Source organism: Mercenaria mercenaria, chromosome 18 (assembly GCF_021730395.1).
Source record: "Mercenaria mercenaria strain notata chromosome 18, MADL_Memer_1, whole genome shotgun sequence".
Taxonomy (NCBI): Eukaryota; Metazoa; Mollusca; class Bivalvia; order Venerida; family Veneridae; genus Mercenaria; species Mercenaria mercenaria.
This window is the reverse complement of record NC_069378.1, coordinates 30,870,127-30,892,236: the sequence shown is the minus strand read 5'-3', so window position 1 is coordinate 30,892,236 and position 22,110 is coordinate 30,870,127. Positions and strand designations below refer to the sequence as shown.

General features: G+C 34.3%; 2 protein-coding genes across 2 annotated transcripts in view; one reads left to right on the top strand and one right to left on the bottom strand.

Moving 5' to 3' along the window:
- The first annotated feature begins 12,550 nt into the window (after nucleotides 1-12,550).
- The window catches only part of LOC123539513 (uncharacterized), an 87,580-nt gene continuing 78,020 nt past the window's right edge, over nucleotides 12,551-22,110 (top strand). Inside the window, exon 1 of the mRNA XM_045324165.2 lies at nucleotides 12,551-12,691. The gene's annotated coding sequence lies outside the window, so the exon portion shown is untranslated. The remainder of the gene's footprint in view (nucleotides 12,692-22,110) is intronic.
- Nucleotides 17,711-20,828, bottom strand: LOC123548440 (uncharacterized). Its single transcript, XM_053529764.1, has 4 exons — nucleotides 20,381-20,828; nucleotides 18,913-19,093; nucleotides 18,505-18,609; nucleotides 17,711-17,877 (listed from the first exon to the last, which is right to left on the bottom strand). Exons 1-4 carry the CDS (start codon nucleotides 20,826-20,828, stop codon nucleotides 17,739-17,741), a joined length of 873 nt encoding a protein of 290 aa, XP_053385739.1. The 3' UTR covers nucleotides 17,711-17,738.

Here is a 22,110-nt window from a genome sequence, read left to right as displayed (position 1 = left end):
CACACATCTCAAGTTTAAACATTAATTTATTTTCACAATAAAAATTCATTATTATAACACAGTATCTTAACCAAATATAACTGACAGAGTATTTTATTTCATAGTAACCTAAGCTTCTCTCTCTCTCTCTCTCTCTCTCTCTCTATCTATCTATCTCTCTCTCTGTTTTACATATCAAAATATACTTTTATATGTAGAAAAAATGCTAGACGACCCGTGCAATATTACTTTATTTTATCGCCAAACATCCCGGTTATTACGAGTTACATGTAAGTCTGGATATATTCGGTTTCTTAATGATAAAACCTTGTGGCACTGACTAGTTGACATGTTTGACAGGTAAACTCGTTTCTTGAGAGAAATTAAATTTGAAATACTAAACCTACTGAAGTTCAATAAATACTCTCAAAACCTAAAATTAAAAAAAATAAAAATAAACTAAAAATACCCTGTTACGCTATATCTCTATTTAATCTTCCTTTCTTCCGGTGAAGTACATTTATCAGTCTGAAATTCGTAGACCTGAGATTTACATAGTACGTTATTGGCTCTCACAAGCTTGATATAAGAAGATAAGTGACTGTCATCTAAAACCTGGTCAAGTCTATAAATTTGGATCATGTTCAAAGCCATGAAAGAATAATCTGAACGCGCTGTAACTTGCGACAGTTGTGATGTCTGGGTATCACATCACCGACATGAAAATCCCATTGACGGTATACAAAGGAATCATTACAAAGACCAGTTAGATTTGCTTCAGATGCGGAACTCCCAACTTCTCAACAACACTTCTAGACATATCATCTCCATACTATATCCATTGAGAAAATCTAGTGTCTTATCAGAAAACTGACCAACCCTTGACCACACCAGGTTCAAGAGCCTTTCCTGGGTCAGTTTTTAACCTCAGCACATCTCATCTTCTACCCTGACTTGCGCACAAGCACGGCCGCCTCGCAGTTCTGTCTTTCGTCAATCGGTGTATGAGAGCCCAATATAGGATTTAACAAGAAATTGATATATGTCCTATTCATAACAAAAATTGTGGCAGCCACATCATCAAAAACAATGGCATTATGTGCCTTTAACTACATGTATGTCGTAAAATATACAGTGTAACGAAGAAAAGAAGTTTCTGTTTGAAATGAATGATACGGAGTTAATGGCAGACGCGTTTTACGTTCTCGAACTCAAATAAAAAACTCGAAATGTAGAGTTAATATCAAGCCTTTTTATGCCCCCCACTTTTATGTAGCGTTGCTGCTGACCGTACGTACGAACGTCCCGAGATATTGTGTGTCAAACTCCTCCCACACTATTAACCTGGTTTGCTTCAAACTTTCACAGATGAAACAGCTTGATGTGCAGATGACCATAAAGGATGGAACACGACCATAAACGATGGAACACTGCCCAGTCAACTTATGTGACTCTCTAGGGCTGTGCAAGGTACGAAATTTTGGCTGGGACCTAGCCTATGCATCTACGTTTACTATGGTACCGGTAATTAGTAATTCGAAATTTCAACTTAGTTACTCGAAATTTAGACCTAGTAACTTGAAATTCGACTTCTGGGGGGTTCGTTTTGAGGAGGCTGCGCTTTTGGTGCGTGGCATTCCCTGTTTGATATTTTTCTTTGTTTTTTTACTTATGTAACTCGAAATTTCGACTTGGTATCTCAAAATTTCGCCTTACAAAGCAAGAAATTTCGAATTAGAATCTTACATTTTAGTGAGTGAGTTGGGTTTTACGGCGAATCGACACAAAATGGTCATATATCGCCGAGCTTACGTTTTAATCCTCAAAAACTGAACATACGTCCGTGTGTCCGTGTGGCAAGGCTGAAAATACTAATGAGCTACTTTTATTGTTTCAAATGTAAGGTGGGTATATCTGCCTACATAACCATATGTTATACACAGCATGTAGGGACTTGAACACTACTACAATACATCTGTATATCACTTATCCTACCTAGCCTAAAGAGCCACTCCATATTTTCAACTGTATCCGAAATACAACATAATGTATGTGAACGTAGATGTAAACAATATATTTATACTAAAAACTAGGAGTTAATAAAAGTAGCCCATTAACACACGGGAAGACTAATTAACTCCATATTTTAAATTAGTTACCCTAAATTTCGACTTAATATCTCAAAATATTGAGATACTTTCGACTTGCGTATCACAATTTCCAATAAGTTACTCGAAGAGTTACTACTGTCAAATTTCGAGATACTATCTCGAAATTTCGAGAGTAATAAATAAAACGCACCTGGCCTAATCTCTTTCATATCAATGTGCTGAATATATAGGATCGTCTGAAGTTATATAACCGGCAGTTGAGACTGAAATAATTGAGTTTTATGTACTATTATAGAGATCTGATATTTCTTGCCTACCTAGCGGGGGAGTATACAATTGTTCCTAGGGAAAATCCGCCCGCTTAGCTCAGTAGGTAGAGCGTTGGTCTACGGATCGCGGGGTCGTGAGTTCGATCCTCGGGCGGGGCGTGTGTTCTCCGTGACTTTTGATAAACGGCAATGTGTCTGAAATCATTAGTCCTCCCACCACTGATTCATGTTGGGAAGTTGGCAGTTACTTGCGGAGAACAGGTTTGTACTGGTACAGAATCCAGGAACACTGGTTAGGTTAACTGCCCGCCGTTACATGACTGAAATACTGTTGAAAAACGGCGTTAAACCCAATACAAACAAAACCTTGTCTAAAATAGCGTGCACTTAAGTGACGTCACATAGTAATTGCACCATTAAAATAAACTATAAAAAGAATGCCAGGAATTACTCAAATCTATTTGTCACCACGATCTATTTTGAACGTGATAGACAATAAAAATGATCTAACATGCCTACCTGTGTAAGACAGCTTTTTTCCCAATCCTCGGGACAAAATAAACAAGAAGATCGAGGTATTTAAATTTTAAAGCCATATTTTATGCTTTTTTCATAAAGGCCGTTTACATTCAAACGTCTGCAAATAGCTAGGGTGTATAGACAATGCATGCGGAACATCTAAAGCACATTGCCATGGCCAAAAAGACGAAATTAACTGTGTAAAGTTCGGATGCTCACCGCTGAATTGAGCAATTTGCAAAGTTTCTTTCGTTTAGAAACGTAACTGCATCAGTTATCAAAAATGTGAATCGTACAATTTGTTCATTGTAATCTTAAATCAATCCATGCCAAATACTGGAACTTTCCGTGTTCAACTTGCAGAGAAAATCACCATCAATTACATGCATGGACTGTACAGGGTATAGTTCCTCTTGCCTGTATACTGTAAGGGAGATAGTTTTAATCTGTGCGGAGTGTAGATTAGAAGTACATGTACATATCTGTATCGGATGGGAATGTTTGTTCTTACTGGAAGTTGCAAAAATGGTATCATATACTACATACCTATTTTTTCAGTTGTTCAAGCTGAAACGTTCTTATAAATTTGATACATTAGATTCTTCTCAGAAATTGAATGGTTCTATTTTTTTCATTGGTTATGGTTTAACTTATAATTATGTTAGATTTGGGCAAGAATTACAATGAAAAGGTTACACTGCTGTGATTTGTTACTAATATGTGATTAAGTTTTTAAGTTTTCTATTTTTACAGTTGATGAAATAAAGTTTTATTATTTTATCATCCTTTGTCTTTTCTGGTGAAAGTATTCAGATGTATACTTAAAAGTGGGATAGAAGAGTGTTTTCAAATGTATTAATTTCCCTTGAAATAATATTGACGGTGAATATATATACAATTTAAAGAATGTGTTTTACCCAATGACAAGTTTACTTGAAAACTCACGACAGGTATTTGATAAGTTCTCATGCTTGTCACAAGAGTTCCAGGCTACTTTATTACATGAGAGTAAAACGTTTTAATTATAATTTAATTGCATATGGCATTGTGGAAGGTTTATGGTACAAAGTAAGAGTCTTATTCATTACCCAAAAGTTATGTGTTTCAATATTTTCTGGGAATAAATATGTTTTGCAATTTCTAAAAATGTATGAGTGAGATGTGAGTGATAGTCTGAATTATGCTAGTATGCTTTAAGTCATTGTGCAAGATCTAATTAGAATAAACAGGATTCATTCTAGCAAATGCTTATTCTGTGTAGACATTGATGAATTGGAATATTGTCTTCAAAAGAAAGCTGTTAGGAATTTAAACCAGAGTTTAGAAATAACCAAAAATACTAACACAAGGGTCCAGTCTGCAATTTTTAAACAAAACTTCAAGTGGGTATCTTCACAAATGATAAACATTCATGTGATGTGTAATGCACAATCTGGAGAGCTGTAATTGTGCTCTACATGGATGGACAACAAGTGCACATATTTACATGTTAACTTGTCTACACAGTGCAAATCAAGGACAATTGTCAATACATAATTCAAAAACAAAATTAATTTGATATCTAAAACATTTTTATTTTAATATGATCTATTTTTCATAATAAATGCAGCAGAAAAGATATGTATGTAAGTACTGAAAAATTTATAAGTACTTTTATCAGAAAGACCCCTAAATGTTTGCAGCATGCATCTTTTTACAAATCATTATATAATGGCAGAGAAACATACATGACTATTAATGGAAAATAAAGAATAAGCATATCAATAATACTTAAGAAATGAAATGAGGTTTCATAAAATGATGTTCCATATCTTTTTTAAGCTTCATGTTTTGGTTCCACATTTGTACAGCATTGTTGACATTCTTAAAAAGATAAAATGGAAATATACTGGCCATGATCTGTTGCAAAACCTACGAAATTATAGACTTTAATGTTAATTTGGCAAACAACATATTTCTGTACTTATCAGCATTGCTATATATTTGGTTGAAATATTGTTTTGAGCTGACTTACACTTATCAGAAACATAGTACCTGTCCTACTTTAACCAACCACATGAGCTGCAATTAATCGTCTAAAGTGACGACAAATTCTTTTTAAAAAAAAAGTCATCAAGAAAGTGTATGGTTAAATGTTTTGTTAACAGCATTAACTTTAAATAATCATATTAAATGGAACCTTCAGTACATGTCAATTTTCTTCGTCTATACACCGTACAGGATATTTCTGAAAACGGTCTATACCCCGTACTGCAAATGTCTATACCCCGTACACTCGTGTCAAAATTCATTTGGGTAATACAAAAAAAACTGTTACAGTCAGATATCCAGAATTTTTCGTATGAATACTAAATAGAAAATAAAAGAAAATTGCCGATTCAGAATTTCGATGAATCGTCTATAATTACCGATCAACTTTATTAAAATATGCACAAAAATAAAGGTTCGGCAGTGAGCAAACGGAACATCAGCTTATTTAAAAATTTCCTTGTGCACGTTACCATCTATATGGATGTATTTTTGGGCACAGAAATCATTCCACTTTTGATAAAATTTGCCGTTTATATCTTTTTCATCTTTAAGGTGTTGAAATACTGTTAAATCTTACCAGTGGTAATGCAGATTTTCAAAACACGCCATTATTCACAGCTCAATAACTAGCTATATTCGCTGTACGATGTATCACCGTGAGTACGTCCATCTCGCTTTACTTATTTAATTTGTTTCGTGGCAGTACTCGCTAGGACATATGAAATTAGGAAACTTTCAATGTTCATAGAATCGTATTAGTGAGTAGGTTATAGGAAAAAGATGTTTTATTTTGTGACAAGAGCACCAAACTTTGTATGAAACTATTCTGAAGTATGCTGAATCCAAAAAAAGGAGGAGACACGCAGTTCGCAGACCTCAATTTGCTTAAAATAAGGCTAAAAAAAGGGACCTATATTTTATTTATTTTAATCATATATTTTTGAAAGCAATGTCCAAAAGGTTAATTTATAACCGAAATAAGTAATTATTATTGACATAATATTTACTTAGTTACATTTTATACAGATTTGATATATTGGACACTGACAAATGACATAGATGAGGCCCTTAAAGGGGGAAAATTGTTTAAAAATTTCATTTACAGGATGCCTTTACTTTTAAGTGTGAATATTATTATTACTCAGGGACAAAACTAATTTTAGTATTTACTCATATCAAAATATTATTTAAATATTCCTTACATTTTGAGGTTCATTAAGGGTATTTTATAAAAACAAGTTCACATAAACGTACATACTGCAATTCATATAATCGATTTTACAGTACTTATACTTACATGGGGTTCGATTTCCCTATGAATATTATTATTAAGCATTCAAAAGAGCAGCTAAAGAAGGGGTTATGTTGTGTTTTCTTGTAATCTAATATCTAATTCAAATTCATGTAAAACGTATTATACAAAACATAATTTACGTTTTTCAAGACAATGACTTCAAGCTTAAGCATACGATCATCGTAATGCTTTCTTTACAACAAAAGAAAATGGAATGTGAACTTAATGTATTGTTGTATTTATTATTGCTAATTTATACTTTATTCAGTGATACTAATTTATTTGATTTAGATAAAGATTTCAAGTTTTAGAAACAGTCTAAATCCGCTTACATGAAAATAGCACTGGTAATTTGTATGATAGATTAACCTTCGTATGGTTTGAACCAACGACCTTCCTATTGATCTGACAACACCTTTACCACTAGATGGTCTCTCTCACTGAACCCCTCCACAGAGCTTGTAGCTATAAACATTTCTAAAGTTCAGTGATTTACTGCAGACACCCCTAGAACGCAAATAGTTACATATAAAAAAATGTTTAAGATGAAAATATGATACAGAAATAAAGAAAGTCATATCAAATAGAGTTAGTTGTAAATTATTAAAGGTAAAGATTAATCGATTAGTTAAACAATGTCTCCTTAAAATATACTGAGCTACAGTTATCTTGCATATTACGCTGTATCAGATAAAGAAATGATCATTCAGAACATTTTACTTTTGGGTCAGAGTTGAGTATACTCTGCATCTCGGTAAAGCCGATGGAGCTCACTCAGCACACGTAAAATGACTATTGCAGGCCGTCCTAATATAATCATAGCTGATATGTGCTCTTTGTCCAATACAGTATTAGGAATACCTCTCAGTAACGCAATTATAAGTCCTAAAATAATTGCTTGTTTAGGGCAATGTCCAAAGCATTCTTTCGTGAACTTACAAAAGTTGAAAGAAAGGTTACGATCAGGTTACCCTAAACAAACAACTTTTAATTTAGGCATAACAACCCTTTCAATATTTAACTAAAACTGTAATAGATTTGCCAGTATTTCACTCTCTAGCACACATGTCTTCAAAATGTCTAAGTACACAGGATTGGCTTGATACATATATATCTTCCTTTGTATGTATTCTTGTAGTTACATTGATGAGTTTCCTCCAACTTATAACAGCTTATTATGCAGCGTATTACATAATTAAAGCCAAATGCCAGTTTTCTTGACCATTTCCAGCTGACAGGATTAGCAATGTCAATGTATGCTATAAATGCCTGTCTACAACCTACTTGATACAATATTTGCTACATACCTGAACATATCTCAGGAAGTTGCTTTTAATACGTCTTATTGCTTAAGAAGATATATTCTCTGGCTTCATTTTGATATTTCTTTGCATGATCCTTCCAGTTGTTATGTGCGCTTCTTGAATCTTTTAACACGGCATAACCATAAGTAAAGATAGCCTATGCCTTGCAAACGTATTCAGACGGTTTCTCAACCAGATAATGCATTATAAAGAATGTTAGCTTTAAGTCTACGTTCTTTGATGTGTCTTTTCCTGTTGGATTTTATGCCAAAAACGGCTTACTACGGAATTAGTCAGCGTGTACCCGAACTGTTTGGAACGGCCAAACGAAGCTACAGCTAACAACTAGCAAACTGTTTAACTATAGAAAGTAACAGTGTGTATCAGTGTTGGTTGCTCGTAACATTTTCCCTTTGTGGTTTTGTTTTTATGTATCTGCGGCAATCAAATGTGTACCATGTCGCATACCAGTTGTTGTACCACATGTTATGACTTCAAACTTTTGGAACGATACATGATCATGTTATAAACAAAGGTATCAAGCTGTAAGTCAGTGATGGTGCCAGATAAAATTCTAGTTCCTTAATGAAATAGACAGCATGAAAACATCTAAAGTACCTGCTGTTCACATTTCTAACGTTTGTGGAGAGACATTAAGGTATGAATATACTACATATTAGCTGGACGTCTTTATTCTAGATACAACTGACAAATTTCAAATGGCTACAGCACAGAGCAGGACCCGTCATAAATGTCTGTAGCTTATATTTTTACATTTTCTTAAAGAATATTATCAAAAACATCAAAAGAAAATTGGGGGTCATGTACTTCAGTTAAACAAACCAGTATCAACTAAAAAAAATACCCAAAATTGTATGACATAAATTTCCAGAATAAATCTGCCATGCTATCATATTATTGCAAAAATGCATCCTATATGTCAAGGATAGATCTGTTATGTGATTTCAGCAAAACATGTAAAAAAAGGAAGGAAAAAAGCTCTGCAGAGCAAAGAAGGAGGACTCTCTGAATGCGCCATATTTTGCGACTACCATGATGATTTTTTCCGCGCCAGTTTTCTATTTAGTGTCTGTAGACCTTAACTGTGACCCTTGCATTGCTTGAATCTGGATTGACCAGTAATGACACTTGACTTTCATTACGCGTAATGGCTGCTAGGTATTTGAATACTAATTTTCCACTTGGCATGGCCAGAGAGGTCTAAATTAAAGCTGGTTTATGTTTAAATTTCATTGTGGGTGTATTTTTGACATTTTGGTAGAACAATTGAGAGAGGGGGTTGCATTTTGTGAAGTGAAACTCAATTTTAGTATGAGTAGTACTTCCAGGTCACAGCAGTGTGATTTTGTTGTTATTTTACAGTAAGCAAACCTACTTTTCTCTTCATTTTATGTCAGTTTTATCATAACTTGATAAAAATCACAAATCAAAGCCTTGAGATGTCTGGTGGTTGCGGTTGTGCTAGATTTATATTCATTTTAAATGCCAATCTATAAATATACATGTATAAGAAACAAATACTAATGTGCCTCATATCTAAGATAAACTCTGCCTGACCTTACATGAACAGCTGGAAGTCAGTGATGTAACCATGGGCTGGAATACCTAATCATTGACATATCTTATATAATCTAAATGGCCAGTGTGAATGGATAGAGGATGAATGCTTGATCATTGATAATTCATCCGCATTGTTCATGAATGGGACTACTTTGGGTAGCACATGAACATCCTTTGGATGTAATTTGGAATCAAATAAAGATGCTACATGATTGTCAGAAATACACTTAACTTTTGTAGCGGGATAAACCCGCAACCAAAAATCACTTTAAGGACCTCATATTATTTTTTCCTGAGTCATGTATATTGAATGTGTATAAAATGTAACTGAATAAATTTTGTGTCAATGGTAATAATTGGTAAAGGTAATGAATTAACATTTTTGAAATTGTTCTAGATATATGGGGTCTCATGGTTTATCTATTCAAGCCTACAAATCGTATATGTAGTCCATTTCTGATCGAGTATACTTTATAATTATAGTTAAATACAAACTTTCATAAAAAAAACATCTTTTCACAAGCAGTTTTGAAATTAAACATACAGTAAAATCTGATTACCTCCCTTTTAGTATGTATCTTGAGAAATAAGAGTATTTTGGACTACACGTTGTATATTTGTCAATATCAAATGGTTGTTTGTCTATGCTAGTGATATGTTATCCATGTGTAGATCATATGAAACGTTACTATAGTGATAAATTCAATTTAAAGGAAAAATTATTATCTTCAAGATATTTTTACCTCCCTTTTTTAAACTGATTTAAAAGGAGGTTCCTGGGCAGATATAGCGTGTCTCCTCTTGCAGAATTTTGGATACCTTAAAGTAATTTCATGTAATATTTAGAGTTTTCTTCACAAAGGGGAACATCTCTGCCATTTTTTGTTCCATATCTTACTTGCTATATGTATAGCGTATGCATTACACATGATCTCAACTTGTTTTCCCGCTAAATTTTGTATTTTAGTTTCTATCATGTTTATGAATTCTTTGTGACGGGTATTAGACACGTATTTGTTTGACGCCTTACAATGTGCCAACGCAATTATGATAAAATACTAGTAATTCCTTATGGTGAATTCTCAAAATAATAAGTTTTGCTCGCAGTTGCTGTCATATTCTATTAAATATAGCATACATTTATGTAAAATTAATGTGATATTCTTTTGCATATTAGCCAAACTAATACGGTTCTTTTATACTCTAAATTATAAACCTGTAAGATAAAACTACAGTTAAAATGTAATTATTTATCAAATGTTCTTTCTTCATTTCATGAATGGTATATAATAATAAGATATGCATAAAAAGGGTGTTTCATCGATAAATGTATGTGTCAGACAAGCACGTGAAAAGATCTTCAGATACATTGCAAGGTATATCATCATTGCCACAAAAATATAATTACTCATTTTTATTACGATCAGCATAGTAAAGATTTTGATGTATGCTGTATAGAAAATTGACAATGACACATGATAGAAATCCTTTCCTTTTGGAAGTTTACATTGTTTATGCATAACGTAATATGATGTTGTGGTATATTTTGTAATGCAATTTTTTCTAGCTATCCGCCATACTTGCTATGATTTCATTAAAAATAAAAAATGTTTGTATTTCAATGAAATAGAGGATAATGGATGCAGCTTATTCGTGAAATGAGCCGCACCATGAGAAAACCAACATAGTGCATTTGCATCCGCGAAATCTGGTCAGGATCCATGCTGTGCGCTAACAGTTTCTCTAATTGCTATAGGCTTGCATGGATCATGACCAGACTGTGCGGATGCGCAGGCTGGTCTGGATTCATGCTGGTCGCAAATGCACTATGATGCTTTTCTTATGGTGTGGCTCACATGAATTCACGACACAAGATTACATCTGGCAACCATTTATTACAGTCAAAACCATTAACAGAAATATTATTTCCGACCAGCATGGATCCAGACCAGCCTGCGCATCCGCGCAGTCTGGTCAGGATCCATGCGGTTCGCTTTCAAAGCCTATAGCAATTAAAGAAACCGTTAGCGAACAGCATGGATCCTGACCAGACTGCGTGGATGCGCAGGCTGGTCTGGATCCATGCTGGTCGCAAAGCCACTATGTTGGTTTTCTCATTGCGCGGCTCATATAATTAATATTTGAGTGTGTGTGGGGGGGGGGGTTAATGCAGCCTATTGCACAATTGTAAAGAAAGAGATTAATATGCAGGTACTGCAACATGAATGACATGAATCGAAATCAAATATTTATTTAAACGCATAAGTCTCTTTGAATACATTCAAGACCTCGGTAGCAGTCCATAATATTTTCTTTGTCACAACGTCAATATCATATAACAAGTATACCAGTTTAGGCAAGTAGCAATAACGATTTTACCTAACAAATTCATTTTAGAGCCAATACAGCCCCATCCACTTGAAACTTTAAACTTCGTCTACTTTTAAATAAAATAAAATCAAATTTATTCACTCAGTGCATCATAGATGAAACAAACATGAGGTATTATAGTAAATACGTATTTAACAGCGGTACATAGCAAATCTAATTTACAGAGAGCAAACAGAATATGTTTCGTAAATCGTAACCATCTATTGTTTACATTTATTTACAATATTAGTAATCGTTAATCTACGTTATGAGGACAGTATATGTATGCCGCATGTGGAAAAGATTCACTACACCCCCCCCCCCCCCCCCCCCCCCCACCAAACACACACACACCCAGCACGAATCCGTTGCTCACTTGACTGAAAAATCTGAGAAAAATGGGCAACGAATTCCACTAGACGCACAACACCAATAGGACGAGCAACGAACCCGTACCAATGCGACATACACATAACTCTATGTTTATTTATCATTTACTATTTTATCAATCATCGGTTTTGTCAAATTACCGATTGGTTTGAATTTTTTTTTTTGATATCTAGTAATTGGCACGAAATTGTGTATATTTCAGACTGCCATGTGTTTTCTATTTTGCTTACAGATTGGTATATCATTTATTTGTTCATGCTATATTTAAATTTCATTTTTTCTGTTCATTGCCAAAACCATGCAAATGGTGATTGCAATAAATTATTGTTGTTGTTGTTGTTGTTGTCAAAAAAGTGACATCTCTTGTAAAAACACTGACCGTCTATCTTTTGCGTTGGACGGTTCATTCAAATTTATATAAAACTTTTGCAAGAATATTAAAATTTAATTGCAATTGTATTTTATATTTTCTTTAAATGAATCTTGCTATGATGTGTATATTTGAAATTTGTGGTTTGTGATGCATGGACTCGATGATTTTGTTTTAGTTTAACTTACGTTGACACACAAGTTTAAACTTGCCGTTTCTGCGCAAGGAAGGTGTAAAATTATGTTCGTAAGCGTTGAGAGTTTGATGTCAACTATATCTATATAGTATTCTTGTTATGAGTTGATGCTACATGTATATACATTGAAAGAACGTTGTACTTGGGTTGTTCAACTGTGTATTCTAATAAGTGTGTTTTGATATTATATTTGACTGGTGCGGATATTTGATAATAGATATGCGGTTGCTTTGCTATCAGACTGGCTGCTGGACATTTTACGTCATTGTGTAAGCTAGTAAGTAGTTTAATTAAATTAAAATTTGTTTATTATTGTGAAGTTAAAATATTTCAAACTGTTGAAATGATACTTGGTCTGTCTACGGTCAATGTATGAAGTGTATGTAATATTTTTACATCATTCAAGCAAGTTGGTTTACATAAATATATGGTTTTTATACAGCATGGAATGTGCTATTCTAACACGACCAGCGAATAACCTACATACATGTAGAGCAAAATCTATCTCGGGTTATTCTGCAATAAACCACTCGCGTGCAATGACGTCATCCGATTCAGGTGCGTAGCACGGTCGTAAAAAGTAGTTACCATTTTTAGTTCGACTATTCGAAGAATAGGGTAGATAACTTTTAATTCCTCCAATACTGAAGAGCACAACATATGTACATGAAACAAATATGATCATATATGTACAGACACAGAACAACAAATACATTAAGACATGATATGACAATCACCATTAAGACCATTATAGAATGCTACATCACAATAAGATGTTTTACATACCATTAATGACCAAGTGACCTAACACGTATGTAAAAAGTGTCGAGTTAAAGTTATATTTTTGGCATCAATACTTACATATGATTTTTTGTTTCAGAAGACAAATAAACTAAGATCATATCAGACACATCTGGCGTAAGAATACATTAGAGGTATTCCTATCACACCTGCCTTTACATACTAGAGTCGATACAGTAATTTGATACTCTATATGATACAATATTACTTACAAAAACTGATACAATATTACTTACAAGCATACACAGCAATACATACAGTAATTATTCACTAGCCAACCTATCTGAGACTTGGAACGAAACCGAAAGTCTTGATCGAGAGATGTAATTTTATACTGTTTACACTGAGAAAAAAAAGGAAATAAAACAACAACAATGAACTAAGACTTTTACCAAAATCTTCACTCGAAACGAAAAAGTAAGAATATGGAAAAGTCTTTTACATAATTATACTTTACTGCATGTTCTTAAAATGTTTTTTTTTTTTTTTTTTTTTTGTTCATATGGAGAACTAGCATTGTAAGAATACTAAAAATTATACGACCTTTGATACGCGATGAACAGTCGTTCGCACAATAAAGCAATCGTTAATACAGTTCCTTAAGCAACCATGTATAAAATCATTTATCAAATTTAAATGTCTATTTCATCATACGTAACAGGAGTTTGGCAGCATTATAATACTTTAAGCTGTACCCATCTGATTCAGCGGACATTTTGATATAAAACCAGCATTGTTCCTCAGGACGCAATGAAAATGTTTGTGCAAATTTTGCGACACCGTGTTGCGTTATGACAGTATCCCAGAGTTCCAATTGAAAGGAGCTGTTCTTTGCACAGTAGCAAATTAAATGTGCTGTGAGGTCTTCTGTTAGATATCCACACTTGTGACATTTCTGAGCAAACGATGTAGAGAAGTATTTTCCAATTAAGTCCATAAGAAAGGTACACATAAACAATAACTTAGGATTCCTTTTAGCAATCAACCACAACATACACGGGCGTTCAAACATTATCAACCAAGTAATATCAGAAATACTGTCCTGGATATGCGCTACTCGTTGAGCAGTTTCAAATCGTAATACAGCATTTTTCAAAATAGTTTTCCAAGAGTATTTGGAAGGGAAACAAGATGATCTCATATATTCTTCCAGGAAACTCTCTAAACCATACTTTTGAAAAAGTTTGTATGCCTCTGGGATGAAACCGTGTCTTTGTGTATCAAAATTTACAAATCTTATCAATCTTTGCATGAAAATCTGTTTGGCTAAATACCTGCTCGGGAGATTGCATAGTAGACCGAGAAACTGGAGCTTTTTATAATCAACAATAGTCTCAATAGGGTTCAAGTTTATGGCACTTAAGCAAAATTCAGTATTAGTATTTGGTCTAAGTCGTTGCATTGATTTCACACAAAATCTGTGAGCTCTCTTCAAAAAAAACATGTCAGTTACTGAGTATGTATTCCACAGTTCGCATCCATATAGAGCCTTTGGTAGAACGACTGAATTATACATGGTTCTTAAAGTGATAGGGTTTATGGATAGGGTATTAACTCCATCATTTGAAACGCTTAAGTAGGTTCCTCTAATCTTCACACATGCCTGGTTAGTAGATGTTTTTGTTGACATGAATTTGTCGCATATAAGACCGAGATGAGTATAGTCTTCAGCTTCTGGAATTTGTTCACTTCCGAGCATAAATCTTCTAGCTGTAACAGATTTAGTATTTTCGTTAAAGACTATAACTGCACACTTGCTGGCATTATAACAAAAGCGCCACCGTTTCGAATATCTGTCACATATACTCAACATTTCATCCAGTCCTTGCTTTGAGAAAAATGTTAAAACCATGTCATCTGCCACTGTGGGTGAACAGACATTCATGCCATGTATATACATTCCATTACCACTGCTTTCAAGTTGTCGTATGAGTTCATCAATGAAGATTAAATAGAGCAGTGGCGAACTTTTTCCACCTTGACGCGTGCCTTGTAACACTTGAAACTCGTTTGATAATAGACCACTGTATCTTACGCGGCTGGATGCATTTTTGTAAAGTTCTTTAAAACAGATTATGGTTGTATGGTCTATATTCAACTCTATTAATTTGTAAAATAGTCCATCATGCCATACATTGTCAAATGCCTTCCTTCCATCAAGGTAATATACATAAAGCTGTGAAGAATTTTCTCTAGAAAAATAAACACATTCACGCAGCACAAAAGAAGTTATCACTGTTTTGTTAACTCTTTTCGATCTCGAATAACTTCATTTTGAAATTTTATACCGGAACCCATTTTTGACCGAGATTTTCTTTTCCTCGAATTAATCATTTTCCTAAACTGTACCGAATCGACTTCAGCCGTTTTATCTAGTTCTTCATCCTGTAAGGCCAAGAAATTATAAACCTGATTTCTATGCATTTGTCTGAATATGCGCTTTGAAGTCTTATAATTAGCATAACTAATATTTGTTTCATCACGCGGCCTTCCTTCACGACACCATGCGTTACGTAAAGACACCAGACTCTTCAGTCCAGTAAGGTTTCAGAAATGATTTAAACTTTTTAATTGGGAGAACAGCTTTTGCACTATTCAATAATTTTACCGTGATTGTAGAAATTGCATTGTCAATTTCGCTCTTCCCTAAACATTGCCATTCAATGTTTGTCAATACATTGTCGCACAGTAGCATATTCTGATACTGCTCCAAATCAGTATAAGTTGCCCTTTTCCAATTAATGTTAACATAAGCATTTGAACTATCCTACTCGCCCCGGCGTCGGCGTGAGCGTGTGCGTGAGCGTGAGCGTTAGCGTCACACAAATGTTAAAGTTTGCGTACCACCCCAAATATTTTCAAAGTCCATTGAAATATTGCTTTCATATTTTGCATACTTGTTTACCATCATGACCCCCGTCTGTTAAAAGGAGGAGGCCAGCATTTTGACTGAATTATGGCCCCTTTTCGACTTAGACTAAATGTTAAAGTTTGCGTACCACCCCAAATATTTTCAAAGTCCATTGAGATATTGCTTTCATATTTTGCATACTTGTTTACCGTCATGACCCCAGTCTGTAAAAAGGAGGAGGCAACTCTATCAAGCTTTTTGACTGAATTATGGCCCCTTTTCGATTTAGAATTAATGTTAAAGTTTGCGTACCACCCCAAATATTTTCAAAGTCCATTGAGATATTGCTTTCATATTTTGCGTACTTCTTTACCATCATGACCCCAGTCTGTAAAAAGGAGGAGGCAACTCTATCAAGCGTTTTGACTGAATTATGGCCCCTTTTCGACTAAGAATATGCTTATTGTCATGTTGAAGTTTTACTCATAGCTTGTATTATACTATCAAGCACTGAGAATAGTCGAGCGCGCTGTCCACTGACAGCTCTTGTTTCTAACACTGTTGATACTAGTATGTCGTGTTAGAATCGAAATAACAAGACCCCAAGTGTGATTTATCGTAGAATAACCCTAGTTTTTCGTTCTTATGCGAAACAATATATCACTCAGGCCACGGGTTATAATACGATAAACCACACTTGGGAACTTATCATTTCTTAATTAGACAATTATACAATAGATGGTTACCAAATTTCAAATGTATACACATGCATGTATTCACAGATGGGGGTTTTGGGGTGGTACTTATATCTGATGGAGGAATGCGTTGGATATATGAATGCTCGATACTTGCGATAATTGAAACTTGTGAGACTTGATTTCTTCTTACATTTCTTAGTTATTGTTAATAGAATATTTTTGTTAAGTAAAGTGACTTTGTGGTATTAGATTCGGCAAGTCAATGTAGTTGGCAAATTGTAACTAGCTTTTACATTTCTCTTTATAGTATCAAGGAACTGACAAAGTTTAGTTAATTCAAACTTATTATCACTATTGAACAACTGATTATATTTCAATACATTTGGATATTCTAAAATAGTATTTTTTAATGAGTCTCCTTGTTCTATCATCTACAAAATGTTTGCATTCTAAGACGTAATGGAACTCATCTCCAATCTTTTGATTACATAACTGACATTTTCTGTCTGATAAAGGAATACTATACCACCTTCCTAACTCTATTGGAAACCTGTGGTTCCTACATAAAAAGGCTACCATTGTTTTACAATGTTTCTTAGGCAACAATTTTATATATTTACTCTGTGCAAACCTTTCCTTGATAAGCTTATAATAATTTGCACTAGACATTTGTGAAGTGGCATCATTCCAATTTTGCATATATTGGTCTTTAATTTTCTGTTTAAAAGCCAATGCTAACCATTTGACATTTACATTAGCAAATAAGTTCCATAGATATGCATAACCATTTGATAAAATTCAATTCTGGGTCATTTGGAATCTTCACAGCTTCTACTGGTGGAGAATGACCAGACATTAATTACCAAGCTAGAAAGGCAAATAATCATCTTTAATTTTTTACACAAAATAGATATAGTCAATGACAATAAATTGTTTTAAAATTCACACAAATACTATATGATATTTAAATATGTTCACCTGAAGGGATCGTCTGTAACAGGTCTATAGCTCTGAATGTTGTCAGCTGGACCATCATTTCCTTCTTCAGTATCAGACTGAACATCAGTCCAGTCTGAATCCCCCTCAACAACTGATGTATCTTGTAACAGTCGACTTGAAAAAAAAACACAAATGTTTCCTCAAATTCAAATTTTATATGTTTTGCACAGTTTGTACAACTTCAGACAATAATATTACAACTGAAGTTTAGATGCCTATGGGCAACATGTGGAGCCTACCTTTTGACCCATAACTGTGACCTTGACCTCTGAAATATAAACCTAGGGTTTGCACATGACACTGTCTCATTGAGTTAAACATTCATGCCTTCCTCATTGAATGTCAAAATTATCCATCAGATATGACCTGACATGACATCTGACCTCAACTAAGACTTTTACCTTTGAGATACTAGAACCTGGGCTGTGTGCATGACACTGTCTCACTGAGGTTAACATTCACATCAAATATAAACAAGATTGCACCATGCATGCCAAAGTGATGGTTCGGACAAAGAAATCGGATGGACGGACACACATACACCGAACAGCCATTTAGACAACTATGTACTCATTTCCACAAGCGGGCTTAACCAAAAAGGGCAATAGTGATTCTAGTAATGTCCTCAAGTTTAAACTTGGGCATGTGGCATAAAATTTAGATGCAACAAGTTATAGTGTAAAACTGTGATATCTAGATTTTTTTTCTTTACTTTAGTACTTTGTGTAAAGTCACACTCACCGAAGGTTTGGTGATTCATCTGGTAGTGGACAAACCCCAAGATCATCCAATAACATCCCTTCCATTGATTTCCGGGCCTCATATGATTCTTGATGTGCAATGTCTCTGTAATTAATTGAAAAAATATTCCAAGTATGTAATCAATGAGGCAGAAAATCTTTATAACATTTTAGTCACTAATAATACTACAAACTGGGAAAATTTGCCCCTACAGACTGCGCTCTGATTAAATTAGCATGTAAAGTTAATATCACATGTCAGTGATGGTGAAATGAATATTCTTAATTTGAGAACAATTTTATTTCTTCTTTAAAAAGCCGAATTTTGCAAGTTAAATCTCAGGTTGACATTTCATTCACTGTATCACATTCATTGGCATTTCATATTTATATGATAATCTGCACTTACTCAATTTCTTTCTCAAATGCTTGGAGAGCAGCTTGGTTTGTAGAATGCACAGAATGTGCCTCTATGGCCTCGCCTGCACGTTCCTCCATTTTCTTCAGATTCCTGTTACATATAGGCTTGACATTTAGAGTGGATAATAAATTGTTGACACGGACTGGGCCGCCCAAACTGTCAATCATAGCTGAAAATAAACAATAAAAAATATTGCAAATTTATTCCACAAAACTAGAACATGACTGCAGGCATAAAACGGCAATCAAAATGAATAAGGACATGCACTGTTATTGCATATGTGTCTAGTTATTGTACTTTAATTACAAACAATACTTGACTTATTGAAGTAGTAAATTAGATCAACACAGTGAAGATAAGCTTGAATTAAGGTCACACTAGCAATTATCATACACACAGGTAACATTTAGTAATATCATATCTCAATAACAAGACTTTTATTAGCTTTAAACTGGACTATATACTAGTACCTTTTTTGACAGGACTCTTAGTCACTACCAATTATGTATGATTTTTATATTTATAAATGCAATGTTGAGGTTACATTGCCCTACATGTAGCAATCAAGAAATGAGCCGTGCCACGAGAAAACCAACATAGTGGGTTTGCGACTAGCATGGATCCAGAACAGCCTGCGCATCCGTGCAGTCTGGTCAGGATCCATGCTGTTCGCTTTCAAAGACTATTGTCATAATTAGAGAAACCATTAGCGACCAGCATGGATCCTGACCAGATTGGCGGATACGCTGGCTGGTCTGGATTCATGCTGGTCGCAAACCCACTATCTTGCTTTTCTCATGGCACGGCTCAAATACTCCTGACATGTCTGACCTCTTGTTTTAGTTACATATCAGTTGAAGCTTATACTAAACGTCAAAACAGCATGTATCATCATTCATCATGCTTCTGTTGCATAACAGCGGCCCAAAAGGTGTAGCTGATTTTGGTGGTTAGCCTATAGTATAGGTTTAATGACATTTATAAAAGACATACTGGAATCGAAAAACACAAGCCACATATGTTGCGGTAACAACAGTCTCATTCGGTGATAATGTATGCACGTACAAAGCGTACTGGTTCAGCACTGGTCTTGTTAGCAAGGGTTTTATGCTACAGTCCAGGATGGCTAAACATTTTTCACCAATGAAACAAGACATACTGCTCCCAGCTATTCGAAATGTTTCAAAAGAACGAATGACCTCTTTAAGTTTATTATTTAAAACAGCCAGGCTGCGTGCACTTCATCTGTCCCAAGGAATTTACAGTGTGCATACAAAATATATTAGCTTCTATCGTAGGGCATAGCAAGTGTCGGGATGAAATGGGGTCGTGGGTGTGAGTGGTAGAACCAAAACATTTATCTATCTCTTTATACTGCCTTACACCTCTCACGAGTATTATGGGCAAGTGCTTTAAACATGTTAATGCTACTGATTATTTATTATCTAAAACATACCTGTACCAAGTTTAGTATTGACATCAAAACATGGCATTCCATTTGTTTTCATCCGGTGTACTTTGCCATATGCCACTCTGTTGACGAAGTTGCAGTCAGGATTCTGGCAAACCACATATAAATATCCACCAAGCCCCTTTTGCAACTCAACAACCACGTTATAAGCTGTCAACGGCACAGGTCCTAACTTACAAGAGCAACAGTACTTTAAATTGTTCAACAAAACGTCAAGTTCAATCAAACGTCTGCCTTCCCTCCACCCATCACGGCTATCACTAGCGCCAAGTTCAAAGTGAAAGTTGCTGCAATTTGTAGCTGTGCAGTCACTACCGTTACATAACCCAGTATTTGTGTAATTATGCTCAATAATTATTCGCTTGGATACTTCATTTCTCCTCTTTTTCTCACCAAATTTGCGGTATCTTCCTCGCTCGTCTCGATATTTCATGTTTTCACTTTCATAAGGAATTCCATGTATGACGTCATTCGATGGGAAATCCCGCTATCGATCCGTGAAATATTTTCCAAAAATGGAATTTTTTTATGTTTAAGCATTATTTGACAGCTTTTTACCGAGATAAATAATGAATTTTATACGCCTTTTGCAAAAAAAACGTTTAATTTCCAAATTATATTTATATTCCGAGTCATGCCGTCCATAGGCGAAAGGTTCCGATCACGCCACGAAAAATAACGACATCGCCCGATTACTGCCGATTCCATTAGGCTCCCGCTACCTTAAGATGGATCTTACTACACAATTTGTTACATTCAAAATTTCCAAAACCCCGTATTTCATTTCCATATAAAATATTCTTATTGTTTTACTAAAAATGTCAACTTGTAAATCAGTAGGTAAATGTGTTGTTTTTTTTTTTGGCTGCTAAGTTGCTACCACTTCTTGAAACATATATACCCAAGTATTTGTATCCATTAACTATCTCTAATTCTTGACCATTGAATACAAATCTATGATTATATTTTTTTCTTCTTGTACCTATTAACAATGTTTTTGTTTGACTGATGTTTACAGGTAATTTCCACTGTTTGCAGTAATTTTCGAAAACATTTAAACTATTCTGCCAATCAGTTTCATTTTCACTAACTATAACTGCGTCATCAGCATATAATATAATGAAAATTTCTAAAAATTGGTAAAACCCATCTGTCTGTGCAACACTATTTACACTATTTGCTCTATTTTCATTAAAAAAACAAACTCCCAGATCATTTAGATATAATAAGAATATAAGAGTGGACAAGTTTTCCCTTGTCTTATACCTGTTAAGCACGGAAAAAAACGATGCACCACCTTTAGTAACAACTCTTGACTTGATATTTGCATACATATTTTTTATGAGATTAAAACACTTTCCATTGATATTATACTTTAAAAGTTTATGCCATAATCCTTGCCTCCATACTGAATCAAAAGTTTGTTTAAAATCTATAAACAATTTCTTCTTACTGGATTTTAACAATTCAGTAGACCTTGTAAAACAAATATCAAAAGTTATCAAAAGTTGAGAAATTCTTTCTAAATCCAGCCTGGCAATTATTAATAAAATTATATTCTTCTACAGTTTTATTCAATCTATTATTTATGACAGTAGTAAATAATTTACCAACACAGCTTAATAAAGTAATAGGTCTGTAGTTTTCAGGTTTTGTTTTGTCTCCTTTTGTTTATATATTGGTTTATATATTGGTATATTTCCACTTGTCCAACA

Bases quoted from the DNA above. Each gene is read 5' to 3' on its own strand.
- LOC123548440 (XM_053529764.1), bottom strand. From the start codon at position 20,828: ATGAAATATCGAGACGAGCGAGGAAGATACCGCAAATTTGGTGAGAAA. The intron at 18,610-18,912 runs GTAAGTGCAGAT...AATTAATTACAG, and splicing joins GCATTTGAGAAAGAAATTGA to AGACATTGCACATCAAGAAT. The intron at 17,878-18,504 runs GTGAGTGTGACT...TTTTTTTTCAAG, and splicing joins GATGAATCACCAAACCTTCG to TCGACTGTTACAAGATACAT.